Source organism: Dermochelys coriacea, chromosome 16 (assembly GCF_009764565.3).
Source record: "Dermochelys coriacea isolate rDerCor1 chromosome 16, rDerCor1.pri.v4, whole genome shotgun sequence".
NCBI classification, from domain to species: Eukaryota; Metazoa; Chordata; order Testudines; family Dermochelyidae; genus Dermochelys; species Dermochelys coriacea.
In genome coordinates this window covers 16252711-16272894 of record NC_050083.1, presented here as the reverse complement: position 1 = coordinate 16272894, position 20184 = coordinate 16252711, and the positions used below count along the sequence as shown (strand labels likewise).

At 43.0% G+C, this 20184-nt stretch overlaps 1 protein-coding gene across 4 annotated transcripts in view; it reads left to right on the top strand.

Annotated features, from left to right (window-relative positions):
* Nucleotides 1-20184, top strand: part of DDX31 (DEAD-box helicase 31) — a 69001-nt gene that overhangs the window by 10478 nt on the left and 38339 nt on the right. For 3 of the 4 annotated variants that reach the window (XM_038374965.2, XM_043498803.1, XM_043498805.1), the window contains exons 8-15: nt 322-363; nt 2488-2552; nt 6144-6263; nt 6652-6758; nt 7420-7643; nt 8482-8658; nt 11681-11740; nt 19207-19257. In XM_038374965.2, coding sequence (XP_038230893.1) covers nt 322-363; nt 2488-2552; nt 6144-6263; nt 6652-6758; nt 7420-7643; nt 8482-8658; nt 11681-11740; nt 19207-19257 — 846 coding nt within the window. The remainder of the gene's footprint in view (nt 1-321; nt 364-2487; nt 2553-6143; nt 6264-6651; nt 6759-7419; nt 7644-8481; nt 8659-11680; nt 11741-19206; nt 19258-20184) is intronic. The other variant, XM_043498802.1, reaches the window with a different exon arrangement.

Genomic DNA, 20184 nt, shown 5'->3' with positions numbered 1-20184 from the left:
ATGTCAATGGAAATGTGCACAGCTCTGAGAACAGTGTTTATTAATTTGAACCAGCAGAGGGAGCACAAGACATTGTTTTTGTATAGGTCCAAAGCTAATAGAGGTTTCTTCCTTTTTGCTGACTGTTTAATTGATAGGATACTGGGTGGGGTATATTTTTTTTATTTAATAAAGATATTTAGAATTCTAATAACATACATCACCAGTTTTTAAGAGTCTGCAGAAAAATCAAAATTTTATATATATTGCGTGAAGCTATCCTTCTAGTACAGACAGGTCAGACTTCCATAAAACTTTATTTTCATCTGTTGATATCTGCAGCTAGCCCTACAGAGCTTTGATATAGTCCAGAAATTGCTGAAGGTAAGGATTTCATTCTTTATTTCCTTTTCACTCCTTCCTGAGCCTTTTGCTATGAGATGCTAAGCATAGTCACTTCCCCTAAGCTCAACAGGGAGTTGAGGGGACTCTGTACCTAACAGGATATCTGGTCCTTAAAATAAAGAATAAAACCAGTTCACTTTATTTTTAACGTTCAAGGGAAAGTCGAGCACATTTAAGCTTGATTTTTCCTATTGGATGTTTTCAACTATTCAGTGACTGCTGTGGTGATTCATTCTAATACCCTAGGGAGCTAAATACATATTTGTTAAAGAAGAGTAGTAGATATTAAAAATAGATTTGTTGCGATGTTTTGTTTTTAGAGATGCCTGCCACTGCTTCAGAATTTCCATGGCTCTGAATGGGAACTCTTACAGGGACAGATATCATTGGACTTAGACTGATGTTAGACAGAGAAGGCTCTGATGTAGTAAAATAGGCCTCAGGGAATCAAATGGCCACTTGAATGTGTGCAGAAATTGGAGACTTGCAAAGTGTTGTGTTGGTACTTTCTTTTTTTTTTTTTTTTTAATTTGGATAAAATTAACCCAAAGAAAATGATGGTAAGAATAATAGAACGTCCCTCACAACAGCTTTAGACCATGGTCCTGCAAACACTTACTCATATGTTGAACTTTACTTCCGTGAGTAGTTCCATTGATTTCAGTGGGACTACAGCTAGTGGTAAAGTTATGCCTATGAATAAGCATTTGCAAGATCTAGGCCCTAGTCTCTGCCTTCCCATGCAGCCAGCTGGTTTCCCAAGTCCTACCCCATCATCCTACTGTCAAGGTGTTGTTTTTTTTTAAATTATACTAAAGACATTTTAAAAATATTTTAGTCATTTTTTCTTTGTAATTAAATGTCATAATTAAAAGATCTTTGATATTAAATTCAAGTCTTCCTTTTAACATTGGCCAATTGCATTCTATCAAGATCTAGAGCAGTTAAAGGTGACATTTCAATGAGGAGGGGAAAATTGGACTTGTGTTCTTGTTTTCTTCTTTCTTATGTGTAACAGGTAATATCCACACAAGCAAGACTAAACCTTGTTAAAATACAGTCAGAGCCACTGCTTTGTTATAGTATGATGGCCCAGTGTGGTAAAATTTGTAGTGTTGGTGAGGCCTACATTTCCTGGTATAGCTAATTTGTTTGATCGGGTTTTTGGAAGGGCTTCCCATAATGATGAAGGGGTGGAAAGACATTTCTGTAAGGGGCTGGCTGAATTCCTGTTGAAATTATTAATGCTGCTGGGATTTTATTGTGTTATTCACGATGTGTTAGGGCACCTAGAACCTTCGATACACTCCTTTTAAAGTTTTATTTATTTATTTGATTTATTATAAGTTTAAATGTAATAAATTATTGGCGATGGTATGCTGGACTAGATGGTCCAATGGCCTGCTCCATTAGGGCAGTTCTTTGTATTGCTACATGGCATATCACAAGCTGAGCAGTGTCCTGGCCTTTACATATCTTGTGGTTAATTATGTACTGTGTTAAAACTTATGTTCCATCTTTCTTCCATGCCCCCTCTTGAATGAGGTGGAGGGAGGTCCATATTTTGTTTTCATCTGTTAAAAACTGTTCTATTCTGCTGGAGATTAGGACCCCATTGACAGCAATGACAGAACTCCTATTGACTTCAGTGGAGCTGGTATTTGATCTTGGGAGCCTTTATTAGCCCGATAACAAACCTATATAACGGATCTTTATTATGTTTCTTTATATTTTGCTTGGCTATAGGAAGATTTTGCTTAAAAGGCAACAGGAAGAAATAGAATTGCAAATTGTCTTTGATCATTTAGGTTACACAGGGAGGAGGGGGAGACTTCTTATATTATTGGAAGCGATGCAAAAATGATTGTATTTCCACCTTCCCAAACAACATTAGAAGCAAGTTAAATAGCTAGAATTAAATTTACCACTGATATTTAGCTGCAGGTCGTACAGTGCATGGGGGCTGTATCTGTTAGATCAAATCAGAAGCACAGCTATAAATCTGAGTTGCCTCTCTTTTTGTCAAGAAAAATCAGTTTTGGATTAGTATCAGGCCTCTTCTTAAGACTACTTCATATAGGTCTTGGTTTACCCCCACTGTAGCCATTTACCTGGATTGTGCCTGGCGTGCTAATGGGGGGAGAAAAGAGGAAGTCTGAAAAAGCCAGGTAGGAAGCCAATTTCTTAAAATTATATTTGGTTTTTACTTGTATCCTTTCATCTGTTTCTATTGCTGAGAATGCCTTTTTATTGGGAGAGATGCTTGTGGTTTGATCAAAGGGTGAAGCCCCTCTCCCCCCAGATCTTACACAGAATAGTGACTGGGTCAGCAGGGAGTATTCGCCTCCCTCAGTTAGCTCTAGTTTTAAAATGTTGATGAGCCTTCTGATGAGATGACCCCTGTCGATGTCAGTGTTTCTCTTCCTCTGACAAACACCTATATTTATAAGTTGACAGCGCTGTCTGAAACGGGAATGTATTTGTCATGGAGAGAACAGCTGGATTTTTCCCCCTACTATTAAAATCTCACACTTTTTATTTAATTGTAAGCAAATAATCCTAAACAGTGTTCTTGAATGAGTGGATATTATATATATAAGAGCTGTGTGGGAACGAACATTTCCATTTTGTGGGAAATTCCATGATTTTGAAATTTGTTTTAGTTCTGAATCGGAACAAAACCAAAGATTTTCTAAATATTCTGCAAAATTTTCAAATGTTTTTTGTTTTGATTTTCACTTTTTTAGTTTTATGTTGTTATTTATCTTGTAAAATAGATTTCAAAACAAAAAATTGAAGTGTTCTATTATGAAGAAGTCAAAATGGAACTTTTCGACATTATCAAAACCTTTCATTTTAATTTTTTTCAAAATTTCCTCAAAAATCAGCACTTTCCCACAGAAAGTTTTGATTTAGATGAAAAGGTATTTTTCCAACGGAAAACCTTTCCATTGGAATTTTTTTTTTTTACCAGCTCTAATATATAAATGTACACCTTGTGTGGTTAAAAATCAAAACTTTTTTTTTTTAAATTTAAATTATTTTTTTAATGAACCTTCTATGGTTAAATTTGCTGTAAGCGATTCAAATCATTTAAATAACATTTTAAAACTATGCTGCTTCACTGAGCCTTCCTCAACTCTGAGTGAGTTAATGCTGCTTTTTAAATTATATATATATAATCAAGAAGAAAATGCATTTAATTTTTTGTGATCCACTCAAGCTTATAAATGTCACAGCCATGTTCGACATTAAGTATCTGTATTATTGTCCATCTTTCTAATGAAGCAAATGCTGGTATTTACAGTTTTTCCAAATGGAAGTATTTCCAGTTTGTGTTGTGCAGAAAAGCTTTTGCCTTAATTGCTACTTAAACTGAAACTAAAAGTATGTGCAGAGGGAATGTTTTCTTCATTTGAATTAGTTCATTCAAAGTTGGGAAGCTGATTGGGAGTTGAAAATGCAGGAAAGCTGGTTTTCTCCTCCAATCTATGAATAAAAACCAGGTGGAAGACAAAGAGGTCTACTAATTCTAATCATTTGAAGGATGTGGTGTCTGTTGTTCAAAGATATTATATAAGAATGGCCATCCTGGGTCAGACCAATGGTCCATGTAGCCCAATATCCTGTCTTCTGACTATTACCAATGCCAGATGCTTCAGAGGGAATGAACAGAACAGGGCAATTACTGAATGATCTATACCCTGTCATCCAGTCCCAGCATCTGGCAGTCAGAGGATTAGCTATCTTGGTTAATAGCTATAGACGGACCTATCTTCTAGGAACTTACCTAATTCTGTTTTGAACCCAGTTATACTTTTGGCCTTAATGATGCTGATAAGTGCCTTTTGGGGTTTTCAGAAGTGCCAAAGCAGGCTGGGTGCTAATTCTCTTTAATTTCAACTCCCATTGATATCAATGGAAATTAGGTGCCCAACCTGTGTCAGCACTTTTGAAAATCCTACTATGCACCTATCTGCATCTTTAGGTGCCTTTGACAGTGCTGGAAGCTAACAGATGAGCCAGCACTCTGATCACTTATGTACCATCAGCCCTTCTCCCCCACGCAGGGCTGAGTGGGGATATGCAAGATAATTAGCAGATCAGACTGGGAAGGCTGGTGAACCAATTAGCCCATCTATAAGAAAGACACAGGGAGGAAGTAGTGGAGAGAGGACCTGTGCTAGCTGAGGCTAATGTGTTCAGAGAGCTCAGGTAAGGGAGATCTCTGTTCCTCTCTAGCCCTGTGGGAAAGGGCTAAAGGTGGCAAAGCGCTGTAAAAAATTTGCTGCACAAGATTGTGTTGGGGTTGGTGATGGGAATGTAAATAAATCACATGAAGTTGCCTCTTACTGGACAGAGTCTGAGAAGTTTCTGGAGCATCAGAGTACGGGGACAGAGCATGCCAACTTACAGTGCCTACGTACCTTTGAAAATCTGGTCTATGCTGATCAGAAATAATCCATCAGTTCACTAACTACAGTTAATATTTCCTTTGTTTTAGAAACCAGTTTTAAATGCAGAGCTTGTTTTGATAAACTTGCTTTTTTTTTTCTTGTGCATCCAGCACAATTTTAAAATGCTGGTTTTGTGCAATTTTAATTGAATTCCAGTTTCCATCCAATTGCGGCTTGAAAAAATCACAAATTATCATCTAGTAAATAAGAAATGCATCATTCACCATTAGCTAACATTATAAACCATGTAAAATTCAATGAAATGTATGTTCAGCTATAAAATTGCTAAAGTAAATGTGTATAGATATAGTGTATCCTCCTGGTTAGCAAAAACAAGTGCCAAATTTAGCATAAAAGGTATATTTAGTTGCAAATCAAGATATTTTAATCATTACCAACCAGTAAGAATGAACTTTTTTTTTTTTTAAGGAAAATAACTAAAAGGTACAAATGCAAGAGAAGATTTAAAATCAATTCTTTAAATTTAGGTTTCCTGCTTGCTGATTTAAGTCATGATTAACAGTGATGATTTAAATCAGTCCACCCAGATATAGGGTGTGTGTGGATATCTATATTTTTATATTATTGTTTATATATATATATATATATATATATATAAGCAAATTGTGTTTGTGTGTGTGCACGCACATATATTTATGCACACAATAGCCTCAAACCCCCGTTATCTAAATTTATCACTGACATAGGAAAACCCTCTGCATTATGAGGACAAGACTTGAGAGCCAGGAATGCCTGTGTTTTAATCTCTGACACTGGCTTACTTTGTGGCCTTGGGAAAGTTATTTAACCCTGCCTGTGTAAAATGGAGATTAAAATATTGACCTGTCTCGTAGGGGGTTGCATTAATTAACTGCATTTGTACAGCATTTTGAAGATAGAAAACTCCACATTAGTGCTGCGTATTATTTGTATTAATGATGGAAATGAAGAGCTAGTGTAGTAGATAACCTGAAGAGTGAAGTGAGCTATTATATGATAATACGCATGCTGCTATCCAAGAATGGGCACTTCTGCAGAGTAAAGCTGAAAACAAAGATGCATCTCTTGCAAACTAGGGATGAGTTGTCCTTGGTTGCTTTTTAGCTGTGTGAAGCAGCTTCTATTTAAAGAACTAGAGTGAAATCCTGGCCCTACTGAAGTCAATGGGAATTCTGGCATTGACTGTAGTAGGGATGGGATTTCTCCCCTGTACTCTGCGGGCTCCAGTTCCCAAGTCCAGATCACTGCTATTACCAGATTAAGGATAAACTGTGAACTCTTTATTTAATATAATTTTAACAGATTACGTAAAGGAATAAATATTCTCATTTCAACTCCTGGCCGCCTGGTTGATCACATCAAGTCCACAAAGTGCATTCACTTCCATCGTATTCAGTGGCTGATTATGGATGAGGCCGACAGGTAAACTTTTAAGTGTTTAGACATTTGACATGGATAACGAGAATCTCTACAGCTACATTAGATAATGTGTTCAGTATTTTAAAAATAAGAGATCTAAACCGTCATGCTCCAGGGCATAAACCAATCCCTAAGTGCCTGGCATTTGGATGACGTTTCCCTCTGGGCAGGTTATTCTGCAGTTGGTTCATTACAGGGATTCTTGCACCTTCTAACACATCTGGTGCTGGCCACTGTTGGAGATGGGGTACAGGACTAGACAGGCCACTTATCTAATCTACTATGGCACATCCTATATTCCTAATTGGCTCATGTAACCTTGAGCCTTCTCTTCCTTCATTTTTCCTCTATCTTCCCATAATGTCTTCTGTGGTCTCCATCTTATTTGCAGGACCCTGGACATGGGCTTTGAGAAGGATGTGACCGTGATACTCAATACTTTAAATGCAGAGAGTGAGAGGCGGCAGAATGTCCTGCTCTCAGCCACGCTCACAGAGGGTAAGTTATAAATTGAGGATTGGTCCTGCTTTGAGCAGGGGGGTTGGACTAGATGACCTCCTGAGGTCCCTTCCAACCCTGATATTCTATGATTCTATAAAAATAAAAGGAGTACTTGTGGCACCTTTAGAGACTAACAAATTTATTTGAGCATAAGCTTTCGTGAGTCTCTAAGATGCCACAAGTACTCCTTTTCTTTTTGCGAATACAGACTAACACAGCTGCTACTCTGAAACCCATGATTCTATAGACATAGTTGCTGGAACTAGGGATGCTGGGGGTGCTACCGCACTCCCAGCTTCAAGTGGTTTCCATCATAGACAGGGTTTGGTTCAATGGCTCTTAGCACCCCCACTATATCAATTATTCCTGCACCTCTGGTTATAGAGCACGCCTAGACTATGCTCTCTCTCGAGTCACACATCTCTCATGTATCAAACATTGAAGTTTGTCGGAATGTTTTGCCAATTTCTTGAAAACGTTACACCTACATCAACTTCAAGCTGACCTCTACTGCTCCTGTAGACAGCATGCCTTGCTCTTGAGGTGCACATGTTTACCCTACTACATTAATACTCAAGGAGACAAAGCGGAACAATTTCCTACAGTTTACTTGAAGAGAAGCTTTTGCTTCGTGTAAAATGTATTTTGTTTGGTGCAGGAGTAACGAGGTTAGCCGATATCAGTTTGCATGATCCAGTGAGCATTGCCATTGTGGATGAAACCTGGGACAGAACCACACCAGAGCAGGAAGCCATGTGTTCACCAGCCCGCACGGTAGAGGAAGGCTTTGCCATACCGGAAAAACTCAAACAGCATGTGGTGGTGGTTCCCAGCAAACTGAGGCTTGTCACGCTAGCAGCTTTTATCCTGGGGAAGTGCAAGGTGAGGCTCCGTCTGTGTTGTATTCACACCTGATTACAATGAAGTGGCTCATGAGCATTTCTACCTCCTATTTTTCTATAGGGTCATGCAACTGAAAATGAAAGCGAGTAGCAGATGAGATTATGTTCTGCTGCATAAAACCCAATGGCCGAAGTCTTTCCATAGTAGCCTGATTTTGTCTGTGAACCAAATCCTGAGCTCCTTCCTTGGGCTAAACTTCCACTGAATCCAACTCTTGTGTGTGTGTTTTCAAGGGCTCTGGGATTGGGGGCCAGCTCTACATATATGGTGTGTGTGCGCGCGCGCACACACACACACTCCCCCACCCACCCCCCGGTTTGGAAACATGAATACCTAAATTGCATTGTGTTCTGATGAAGGTCATACTTGGGCTCAATCTAACTTCCTCTGGTCAGGAATTGTGGAACTTGGGGCCTTCCACTGAGAAATCCCTTATTTCAGCACCCGAGGAGCCCAGCCTAGGTTCTGTCAGCTGTAGTGTTCCAGTGGCATACAGCTGTCTCACACAGGGGCATTGCCTGGTCCTAGGCCATCAAGGGCCATGTGGATTATATCTAAGACTTTGATCTGTGTTCAGAAGTGAACTAAGAGCCAGTGGAGTGTGCAGGGCACCAACGTGAGCTGTTCCCCTCTGTCTTCCTAGCTCAGCAGGGAGGCTTCTGTGTGTGGGATGTGAACTTTTATTTTTAGCAGCCAGTTTATGTGCCAACATTTTTAATTGGTCTGTCTTCGGATGTATAAGAAATTGAGGTCATTGAGGGATCAGAGAATCATCATTATAAATATGGCCATGTGCATGTTCTTGTTCTCCCTGCAGTTTGAAAAACGCCACAAGATGATCGTTTTTTTCTCCAGCTGTGAGCAAGTGGAGTTCCACTACAAGCTCCTCCTGAAAATCCTGCTGGGAGGCCAAGAGGCTGAAGAACCTGAACGTTTGCCACTCCCCTGTTCACACTTAAAGTTCCTGCGACTACACGGCAACATGGAACAGGAGGTGAGCACTGCTGAAGAGTGTATTAAAAGTGGAATGGGCTGAGGACTGTCCTCATTTGCCCCTCCACCCTAATCTCCTCCCCCACAGGAAAAGTGTTTTCCACATCCTCTGTTTTGTTCCACAACCACATTCCAGTTACTTGATTGTGGTAAAACTGGTACATCATAATAATACCAATACCTCGCTTTTATATTGCCCCTTTGATCGGTGGCTCTCAAAGCACTTTACAAAGGAGGTAAATATCATCATCCCCTCTGGTACATGGTGCGAGGACTGGAAATTTGTCACTCACTGTGTTGTTGAATCTATGCAGCTGCACTTCTAGGCATGTTATGGGTTCTTTATACCCAAGGGGTCACATGATGTGAACAGAACACTGGTGAAGGGGGTCTGCAGATGCTGTCTTGTAGCAGAAACTTCCTCTTCCTTCTCCTCTTCTGATTCCAGCCTTGGTCAGCCCTCTTAAGTGTGGCAACATGGTCCAGCAGTTAGGGCACAGGTATGGGAGTCCGGAGACCTGGCTTCTATACTGGACTCGGCCAATGATCCATTGTGTGACTTTGGGTGAGTCATTTCACCTTGTGGGAGCTTCGGTTTCCCCATGCATTAATACACAGAGTGATCCACGCCCGCAAAGCGCTACGGCAAAGCTGTGCTGTTGTTTCGGTGCGCTGATGCAGTCACACAACGTTCCCCAGTGGACAAACTTAAACGATTGCCCCTTTGTGAGCCTACATTTTCAGCTTTCTGAGGTAGGCAGGAAAGTGCTTTGACTAGCAAAGGAAATAATCTTATAAATAAAGTTTATTATGAATAACGTTCAGGACTCGGTCAGCCAGTGTATCGACTAACCAGTTGCTGGCCCCATTATTATGGAGCTGAGCAGACTGGCTTTGGCTGCAAAGAACAGTCCCGTGGGAGAGAGTTGTCTGGCAGGGGATTGTATTACAGCAACCCAACGAAAGATCACCTAACAAAGCGACTGGTGTGTTGGTGTTGGACATGCAGGGCCTGGCTGACCAGCTGATTAGAATAAGATTTGATCCAGAAGGAAGTGAGAGGCCAGGAGAAGCGTGTCAGTTTCTGCTGTGAATGTTCATTCTCTCTTAGTAGGAGAGTGAAACGTGTGAGCCATTATCTCTGAAAAGTCAGCAACGCTCTCCCTGCCCCCTCCCAGGGGGAGAGTCACTGCCCTGCCCTGCCCTGAGCAGCAAGGCAGAGATGGCAATTGAACAGTGCTCATTTGATGAGGCAAGAGGTGAAGAGCCATTGTTTTTCTCACTCATTCCCATCCTGCCAATACCAGGAACATGTGTTTCACTGTCCTGTATTCTGGCCTTCCCTCAGCCTGCCCACCTGAGAGCAAGCAGGCCTGGTCTGGTCCGACTCTACCCCGACCAGCTGTTAAGGCAACAGAACGCCACTAAGTAGCTGGCATCAAGGGAAGGGTTTTGCCTTTTTAGTACCCAGTGTGTAATTAGTGCTTGATGTCCTCAAATTAAGAGCATTAATGGAGCTAAACTGTGGATCCCATATGGTACTGCTGAGCACGGCTGCTGTCAGTGTCAACAAGATGCAATGCGTTCTTTTCTTTCGTTTTTGTTGGGAGAAGGTTGGGCATGTCAGGGAGGCCCAGGCTGCTATTGTCCTTCCTCAGAGCAGAATGATGTGTCCAGCCGGGGGGCAAATGCGTAAAGATTCCATAGATGTCTCTTTCATCTAGCCCCCTGCTAGAAATAGACCTATATTCATAGGGATTGGAGTTGGAGCAAGGCTTGGAGAGTGAGGGCAAGGGTACCTTGGGGGAAAAAAAACTGCTACCAATAGATACCAAAGAGAAGTGTGATATTCTTGAGGCTAGAGACAGCCTGAGCTAGAGAAATGGAAAGGCTGAGATCTAAGACAACTCAGGAAAGTAGATTGGGACGTGTTCACTGACTTCCCTCAGCTGAGCAGAGAGGAGAGGTGGCGGAGACCAGGTGGTACAGTAAATTAAAGCATTAGCCTTTTGCCTCTGGAGACCTGGGTTCAAGGATTGCCTCATGTGGGTTTGATGGGGTGATGTCAGTCAAAGTCCCTGTTTATTTCACAAGAAAATACAGTGTGATTGAATGCAATAAACAATGTCTGTTCAGGAAAGTCCCAAGGCTGGAATAGCAAAAGGTTCTGCAGGTAGAGCTGGAGGTGAATTGGTGGAGCTGTGTCAGGTCTTGGCAGAGCTGTGTGAGGTGATGTCAGATGAGCCCATGTTCCAAGCTCTGTTAGGGTGAGAGACATCTCTGGTGACAATTCAGTGTATATGGCCCAGGCCATGGTGACAAGGCTAAGCTGCTTTCCCACATGCGAGTGTCTTCCTGGGGTTGCTGATGGGGGAATGGCAGGGAAGGTCTCACTTTAGAGTGGGTTCGAGAAAATGTTTCATTCAGCTCAGCAGTTGATGATTCTGATACTTAAGCCCCCCAAGATGTGAGTGTTGCATGGATTGGGGGAGAGGAAAGCAGTGATTTTTTTTTTCACTGTCACAGTGCTTTAACCCAACTTGACCACTAGGGGGAACCTCATAGACTCTCCCAGGCAGTGTTATGTCTAAGCCTGCAACTAGACCTGCCTCCTTCTAGTCCAGGTGTGGGCAAACTTTTTGGCCCTAGGACCACATCGGGTACAGAAATTGTATGGAGGGCCAGGTAGGGAAGGCTGAGGGAGGTTATGCCTCCCCAAACAGCAAGGTGTGGCCTGGCCCCCGCCCCCAGTCGAGCCCCCTGGAACTCCCACCCCCCCCTTCCTTGATGGTGTGATAGTCTTTACTGTGTGGAGTGACACCACTATTGCCATAGACTTTTTTTTTTTTTTTTTCACTTCCAAATCTCCTAAGGTGCTGGGATGGAGCCACAGAATTCCACCCACTTCTCGAAGCTGGACAGAAATGATGGAAGATGAAGAGGGTTCAACATAAACTGTTAAATTTTAGTTATTTGCTTTACAATAGAGTATAAACATGTGCTGTATTTCTTTTATCCTCTAGGAAAGGACAGCAGTGTTCCAGGAGTTCTTACAATGCAAGACAGGCATCTTACTTTGCACTGTAGGTAACGTAGCATGTAACATGCAAAAGACTATATGGGTCTTGATCTGGGAGGCAGTATTGTATACTGGGTAGAGCAGATGACTTGGTGAGAGACCTTGATCTAATCATGACTCTCTAGGGGAAAGGCATTTATCGGTTGTATGCTGTAGTTTCCTTCACTTGTAGAATAGGAACTTTACTGCTCTTTGTAAATTACTTTATGATCCTTGCATGTAAGGCACCATATGTAAAATGTCTGTATACCTGCATGTCTTGGAAAATGTGTCCATTTGTGACAACTTGCCCTACATGTGCAGTAAACAGAAAGCTATCCTGACTTGATGACTATCCCAAGGTTAAAGACACAAACATTCAGGGATTAAAGGGAAGACCAGCCAGAGGACTACTTCATTATAAATGAGTTTTGCTTTGTTGCTATCCATGGCTTGCCCTTCAAGCTTCTTTCAAGGGTGAGGAGGGAAATTGCCATGCTCTACTAAAGTTTGCTGGCACCCTTGTGTAGATGTGGCACCTCCCACTTCTAGCTTCTGACCCTCGGTGCCACAGCTAGCCTGCTGCAATGGTGCAGAAGGCTGCACGATTTGCTCTCTAATAGTGGCAGCTGTTGATCTGAAAACGTGTGAATCTTGGTGATTTCGACACACGGCAAACTTGTAAATTACAGTGATCGGGAGTAATTAGAGCTGAGAAACCCTCTCCAGCTCTGAAATTACTCTCTTTGCTGTGACATATTGTTCTTAAAGGGAAAAGGTGGCAGGTTTGTGGGGTTTTGTAGTTTATTGTATTGTATGTAAAAGCCATAGTTTGCACTGGGATTACCAACCTTGTATAGAGGAGCCTTTGACTCAGAGTGTTGCTTCTCCCAGATTGTGACACCTGCAAAATGTTCCCATCTAATGCTAGTCCTGGCCCTAGGAACCCACTTCCGTTTGCTGCTTGACCTTGAGCAAGTCACTGTGCCTCGGTTTCCCCGATAATATCAAGATAATATTTATCTACCGCGGCATGAGGAGGGCTGTAAATCTTATTAATTTGCTGATGTTTGTAAAATACTTTGAAACTAATACTAAGGCCTACACTGGGCGGGTTCGAACTAAGATATGCAACTTCAGCTACTCTATTCGCGTAGCTGAAGTAGAAGTATCTTGACTTACCTGACCGTCCTCACAGCAGTGAATCGACCGCGGCAGCTCCCCTGTTGACTCCGCTTACTCCTCCTGCCAAGGTGGAGTACAGGCGTTGATTCGGGGATCGATTTATCGCATCTAGACAAGACTCAATAAATCGATCCCCGATAGAATCGATCACTATCCGGCGGGTAGTGAAGACATAGCCTAGGTAATGTTAAATACTATATAACTGTTATTTTCTAGAATCTGTGCTCATGCTCTATATTAAAAGCTTTTTCAGGGAAGTAGCATATTACTGTGTAATTATAGGCCAACCCCAATTTAGAAAGCAGCATGCAAGGCTGTGTGAAGGTTCGATGGGTAGTAAATGTAGGTTTGCTAACAACATATTGCTCCATTTTTCTGTAGAAGTGCAGATGGAACATAAACACATTGTCTTTTCTGTGTGGCATATGTTCAAAGTTATCAAGTCTGTAGTTTTGGTCCCTCCATCTCCCATCAATGCACAAATTCAGATCTGCTTTAAGTAGATGGATGAAGTGCAAGGGTAGTGAGCCGCAAAATCCATCCACAGAAGTTAGGGAGAATTATAATGAGCATGGTGCAGCTGTGCAAATGCACCTCATTCCTGAATTTCAATACATCCCCATCTCTTCTGTGCCAGTCACATGGCACAAAGGGCTGGTTTGAAAATTCCTTTTCACTTGGAACTTGATCCAGGTTTGGAACCCAGAATCCGCAGAAATGAAAGGCTGGTGGCTTAACCCTCTTCCTCCTGCTAATCATTGTGCCATGGTTTTAACTGGGTGATTCTCAACATCTAAGAACCGCAGTGCATAGAAGATGCTTTACTGGATCACACGAGGGCACAACAGTTGGTGGTGGGTGAAGCTTTCTGCTTCCTTAAACCAGCCTGTTGCTTTCTAGCTACGTGCCGCGATCATCTTCTTTAGCATAAATCTAGACAAAGGCAGTTGGAGAACTAGCCTGTTTTATAAACCTGAGCTGCTCCTTGGTTTGTGCCCTGCTTTGTTCCTTTGTCTCAAGCCATGACTAGGCGGCTGCAGGTGTATGTCTCTGGGCTGGTGCTCTTTAGTTAAGTACATTTATACTCAGCATGGACCCTTTATAAACAGCTGGGAAGTTGGTGTTGGTTCCTTGGGCTCACAGGATCTAGCTGCAATGGGGCTGGGTAGGAAGGGAGAGAACGGGAAGATTCAGTTACCTTCTTCCCAGGTAGAAGTAGAGGGAGGAGACTGAGCCTTGGACAAAGAGACAGAGATGAATCAATTTACTGCGTACCGCAATTTGCTGAGCACCTGCTCCTAGGAGAGACAATTCAACAGGAAGCTGGATTGGGAGAGGAGGCGCAGTCTATGACAACTTCCTTTACAAGATACTCCGCTCTTGGGAGCAGGGTGGGGACAGACGGGAAGATAAATAGGATGAAGGGGAACAGAAAGGAAGATACTCCAGTGATGAGGGTGCTAGCCTGGGACTCTGGAGACTTGGATTCTGTTTCCTCTTCTACTGCAGCCGTCCTCTGTGACTCTGAGGATGTCACAGAGAGCTTGTCTGTATGAACACGTAGTTTGTGGCAAGCCGGGGTATAAATCTACTTTGCACTAGCCTGCTGACTGTCCACGGGGACCCTGCTGCTGCATTCTTAACGGTTCCCTAGTGCGCTTTGACTTACCCCGCCGTGAAATGGGAATTGATTAAAGCACACAAAGGAGATTTTAGTGTGTAGCTGCAGGGTCCACATGGATCCTTAGTATGTGCAAACTAGTGCAGGGTCAAGTCACACGCCAGCTTACCACAAATTAAGTGTTCGCACAGACAAGCCCTTTGTGTCTCTCTGTGCCTCACTGCCCCGTCTGGAAAATGCGAGCCATATAAATACCTTAGGGAAAGAGAGACACTTAGCACTATTCCCGAACTGCAGGTGCCACCTAACACGGACTTCCCCAGAACAGCCAGGAAATGTGCCTGCCTCCTGCCTACTAGTTCATTGCTCTATCTGACAGCCGGTGTCTTCTATACAGTTGTCATTCCCTGAGTAGCAGTGAAAATGTTTCACGTGGGGGAGTTCCCAACCCCTTTACTACAAAGCCCTCTTTGCAGGCTTCTGTTACTTAACAAAGAGCCGTGGAAAAAAAAAATCCCTCTTCCTTCCTATTTCTCTGTGACTCCAGCGTCCCTCTCACTCATCTTTCCATGGTGGCAGTCCCTGTGATGCTTTGTTTCTTTAATTATTTATATAATATAATTTTTTTTTTTTTTTTGCCATGCAAAGTAGGCTGGCAAACAAAGAATAGAGAGGCTGTGACTCTCCAAGGGTTTCCTGCAGCTGAAGTTCTGCGCAGCTTCCTTCGGGATGTGCCTTTTAAACAAGTTCATCTCTTCCAGGGAGAGAGGAAAGATCATTTGGAGATTGTTTGCTGTTTATTCAGTCACGCTAACTCATCTTGCCAGTTTTCTGGCGGCCCCAGCCAAGAGCTTTCGCTTCTGACAGCTTCTGTGCTCTCTCCTTCCTCCTCTGATTACGCAGCCCAATCTGTCACCCTGCCGGTGGGGGTCTCTACCCTGCTGATGGCTTTCCACACTCAGCAGTAATGACTTTTGGCAGGCCGGGTAAGCACGAGAGCTCCTTCCCCAGCTCGGAGAGCTGTTAGGCCCTCTCTCCCTGTTAGTTAAAGCACTTTGTTAGGTTCTTTGGTAAATAAATGAGTCATTTTAATCCAACTGACAGCCTGGCACCTGAGCAAGCTGCCTTCCATCTGTACTTCTAGGCCTCATGTAGGCAACCAATTGTCAAGCCCAGGATCTTCAAGACCTCACCATTGAGTGTCTTTCAAAAGCGACTTTAGTGATTCTTTCACCGTCATTAGGTTGCACAAAAGCGACCCAGTGGACTGAGGCCCAAACAAAAGTTTCATGTCCGTCGGTAATGTTTTGTGGCAATTCACCTTGTTTAGCTTCCTCAGTCACTTCCCTGACCCCTCACCCTGCCACAGGCAACTAACACAATCTGGTGACAAGAATCGGTAAGAGCAGAAATTCCAACAATTTCAGTGGTCCCCCCGGCTGGATACATCCTGATGCCATGCCCTTCTGTGGCTTCCAGTCTAGCTGCAGATGGGATCAGATGAAACACCTGTATACGGCTTCTGCGGTTTTTTCCTCCTTGCTCTATTGCTGTTCCTTTCATATCGTTCCTGTAAATTAGTCTCCATGTTCCTCCCACTCCCGGCTGGAAGGCCCATTGCTGTTGAGAGCTGTGAAGGCAATGCACTCAGGCACCAGGTAGGAGGAGAAGCTCCTGGCTTGGGCCAGCAGGGATCGTTACAGCTGATTAAGGAGTGGTGTTGATAGGCTGCAAAGGGCATTTTCTCGCTTTTGCCATGTGCCTTGGAAAAACTAAGGGGAGCGTTAAATGGAAGATCCTCTGGACTTCCTCACGAATGCCGAATAGTCTTTTCTCACCTCTAATCTCTGGGTCTCTGTCGTTTCCACTAACGATGTGAAGTTAAAAGCCAGATTTTCAGCCCCCGCCTCTGTTTTTTGTGGGAGCAGTTCTTGAGCCCACAGATAACTGTTGTCATCTTTTTGTACTCACTGAGTTGCAGGCCTGGCTCTTCATAGTGAAGTGATAGCTACCTGGCTGTGTTTCAGATCAGCTGGGTAGAGATTTGCACCAGCAATTTCTTTGAGGCCACGTGCAAATCTGGCCCTAATTGTACTAGCGATGATATCAGCATGTGCGTTACTGACATGCATCGTACCGTGTCTGGTGTGCTTCAACACACTGAGCGTGGCAGCGTATCTAGTTATAAAGTGGACTGGGGCGAGTCAGAGCTCATTCTCATATCTCTGCTGGGTGTGGTAAATCCCAGTTAATAGAAGTGGGTCTTTAGAATGGAATCGAATAGCTGGTCAGAACTGAAGGAGTTGCTCAAATCAAATTTGAACCTCGTTGACTTCACTGATACCAGGATGTCACCTCTGGAGCATTGAGAACCGCTAAATGTGACCATCTAGTTTAGTTGGGGCTTGTAAAAGGGATATTTATTCCCGCGATTCTGTAGCTCTGTCTGGTACCTTCCCAGAGCGGATTCCCAAAGAGTATTTTACGGAGGTTTACGAAGTAAGAATCTCATCGCATATGGGGTGTCCCAGCAGCAGAAAGCGAGTAGGCTCAGAGTAATGCCACCTAGCTGCACTGTGCTGCTTTCACACTACACAGTTTATAGGAATAGGATCCTCAAGAGACCCACGTGGGCTAATGTTGAGGAATCTTTGAAGGGCTGCAGAGCTTTCCAATTACCAGTAAATCACATGACCTCATTTTAAAAGGCTGGTATAATCCTCAAGAGAATAAATGTTAGTAATTAGCAAACTAAACTGAATCCTGCTGCCGATACTGAGAAGGCAGCATGGCCTAATGAACTGAGCAGGAGTCTGGAACTCCTCCTAAATTCTAATCCCAGCTCCTACCCCTGACTCTCTGTTAGGACAAGAATTAACCTCTTCATTTTTCTGTCTGCTTTCCCAAATGTACAATGGGGATAATGCTGTTTACAGCAGGGGTTCTCAACCTGGAGCTTGAGAACACAGGTTCAGAGGAATAGGGTGTATTGACCTCTCTGATCTTCCCATACTGCTGCAAAATTGATTTCTCCCTATTTATTTGCTTTAATGTTTTTATGTGACTTTTTGCACATCCGCTCATCTGACTGTAGGAGTGAGCCGTTTCATAATGAGCACTTCAGTGCAAAAGGATGTGTTGACTTCTAAGGGTATGTCTACACTGCAGTTAGACAACCACAGCTGGCCTGTGCCAGCTGACTTGGGCTAAGGAGATGTTTAATTGCAGTGTAGATATCTGGGGACCGGCTGGAACCCAGACTCCATGGCCCTGCAAGGTGGGAGGGTCGCAGAGCTCGAGCTGCAGCCCCAAGCCCAAACAATGACCTCATAATTAAACAGCCCCTCAACCCAAGCCCCCTGAGCCCGAGTCTGCTGGCACAGGCCAGCTGCAGGTGTCTACATACCCTAAGTGGTCTCTATGCAAAGTGGCTACTGTTTGACTTCACTTGGAGCCACAGTGTAACCTGGCAGGCGTTCATGGGAAGGCCTTTGCTGCTGGAACTTCGGCTTCCTAGTCTTTCACGTGCGTGGGAGTTGCTTGAAGACACTTCAGTGGGTGGCTGACACATTTTTAGCACATTAGGCTCCTACTTACATTCTTAATGTGTTCTATTTTGCAACGAGCTGAAAGATACATGTGTTCCAAAACATTTCCCAGCAGAGTCAAATCTGCATACCATCACTGTACTGAGTGGGGCGATTGCTAAATCCAAGGAATGTGTAAGGATGATACTGATGCTGCAGGAAATCAGGGATGGGGATTTTGAAGCTATTTTGGAGGGCAATATTTAAACCTTAAGACTTGTTAGAAGAGGTTTGTTTGTAATCTTCACCGTCTGTGGGTATGTCAAAGGATCTCACTCAAAAGTCCTTCTGCAAGTTGGTGAGCCAGTTCACTAGCCAGTGCTTCGTATAATTCTCTCAGCAGCGGCAGGATTTCAGACTGCTCTCTTCAGGGTTGAGTTTTATTGCTCCAAATCAAAACCTGTTCAGTGTAAATCAAATGGCTAGATCAGGTCCCATCTTCTGGAGGAGCCCATCTGCTCCCTGCAAGTCTTGGTCTCTATTGAAGTGCTTGTTGGCCTTTTAAATAAGAAGCAGGTGCTTGGAAAGTAAACTCAGGCAAGTTGGTTTCCACTCTTAGGTTCTCGTGCACTAACACAAGCTGAAACATCCAGATTGCAAACATTGCATTGGAAGGCTTAATTTCAAACAGTAACATTTGTTTTCAGAGGGCTACATACTGCCACCCTTAGTCATAGTGGATAGTATCTTACTGTCTGAGCACTTCCATTTTCTTCAGTGGCACAAATCAAGAAGTAAGGCATCACGAGCATGAGGGTGGCAGAATTGCTCCCATAGAATTTAAAGGGCCAAAGACTCAGCTAGCATAAATCAGCATAACTCCAGTGAAATGGGTATATTTACATCTGCAAGGGTCTGGCCCAGAATAATGAAAATATTTCTGGTTTTGTAAAAACCCTTTTTTTGACTTTGTTTTTGTTTAACTCATAAACATTGGTTTTAAACTTTCTATCTGTCTCCATTTAAACAAAGTATGTAAAACTACCACAGCCTGAAACTCTGCATTTCCCCAAATATTGATCATTCTGAATGCATTGTATCTGCCTTTATTTTGTAAGCAGTTTTTAAAAATTGTATTTTTTAAAATTACTTTTAAAGGATGTCGCAGCACGAGGATTAGACCTGCCTCGGGTTACCTGGATTGTTCAGGTAGGTTTCCATGTGTGCGCATGTAAATAAATACTATATACTCATGATCAGACAAGTGAAACCTTGTATTGATACTCTTATACCTGGATACAATCCATGAAACCTGGAGGTCCATGCTAGGTCAAGTGCTACAGTCTCTGCGTAAGTGCTGTGGTCCACAGGTGCAGTAGATCCCACAGGATCGGGGCCCAAGCTTCCTTCTGGGTCACAAGATTCCCAGGTACCCTCTTTTTCCACAGCAGAATTTGCCCTTCTTTTGAGTGGGAGCTGGATCGAACTCTGAATAAATGGCAGGTTGTAAGTTCAAGGACTGAGGGGGAGAGAGGAGTGTGTGTAAAATATTGTTTTTAACTTCAAAATAATTTTAAGTTTTACAAGTTGACTTTGAAAAATACAAGGAGAAATATGGAACCCAAGATTTTCACCTACTAAGGGTCCATCTCCATTGCAGCTGTGAGGTATAATTTGGGCACGCTCTAGCTTTGATCGAGCCAGCATGTTCAAAATAGCAGTGTGGCTGGGATGGCATCTGGCCCAAGGTTCTGCTACCTCCCAGTGGATGTGTAGATGCTTGGGTACTAGCATGGTATATTCACCAACAAAAAAGCCTTTTAATTTCTAGCACTCCCCTCGATGTAATTAGTCTGATTTTAATTTTAGCTAAAAAAAATAAAATAAAAAAAAGATAGATTTTGTAGCAAATAGCTGGTCAGAGGAGGATGGGGGCAAAGTCTTTAGTTTGCAGGCCAAATTTATTTATCCAAAGATATAGTTGCCAAAGCTTGAACACAGTGCAAATTATCTAAGGCCCTGGGAGACTTGTGCTTGTCCAGAAGGCGAAAGCTCAGTTGTCTTGAGAGCAGTGTCCATGAGCACTGACCTGCAGGGAGCAATTAGATTGCTCACAGCATCTTACTCAGACCTCTA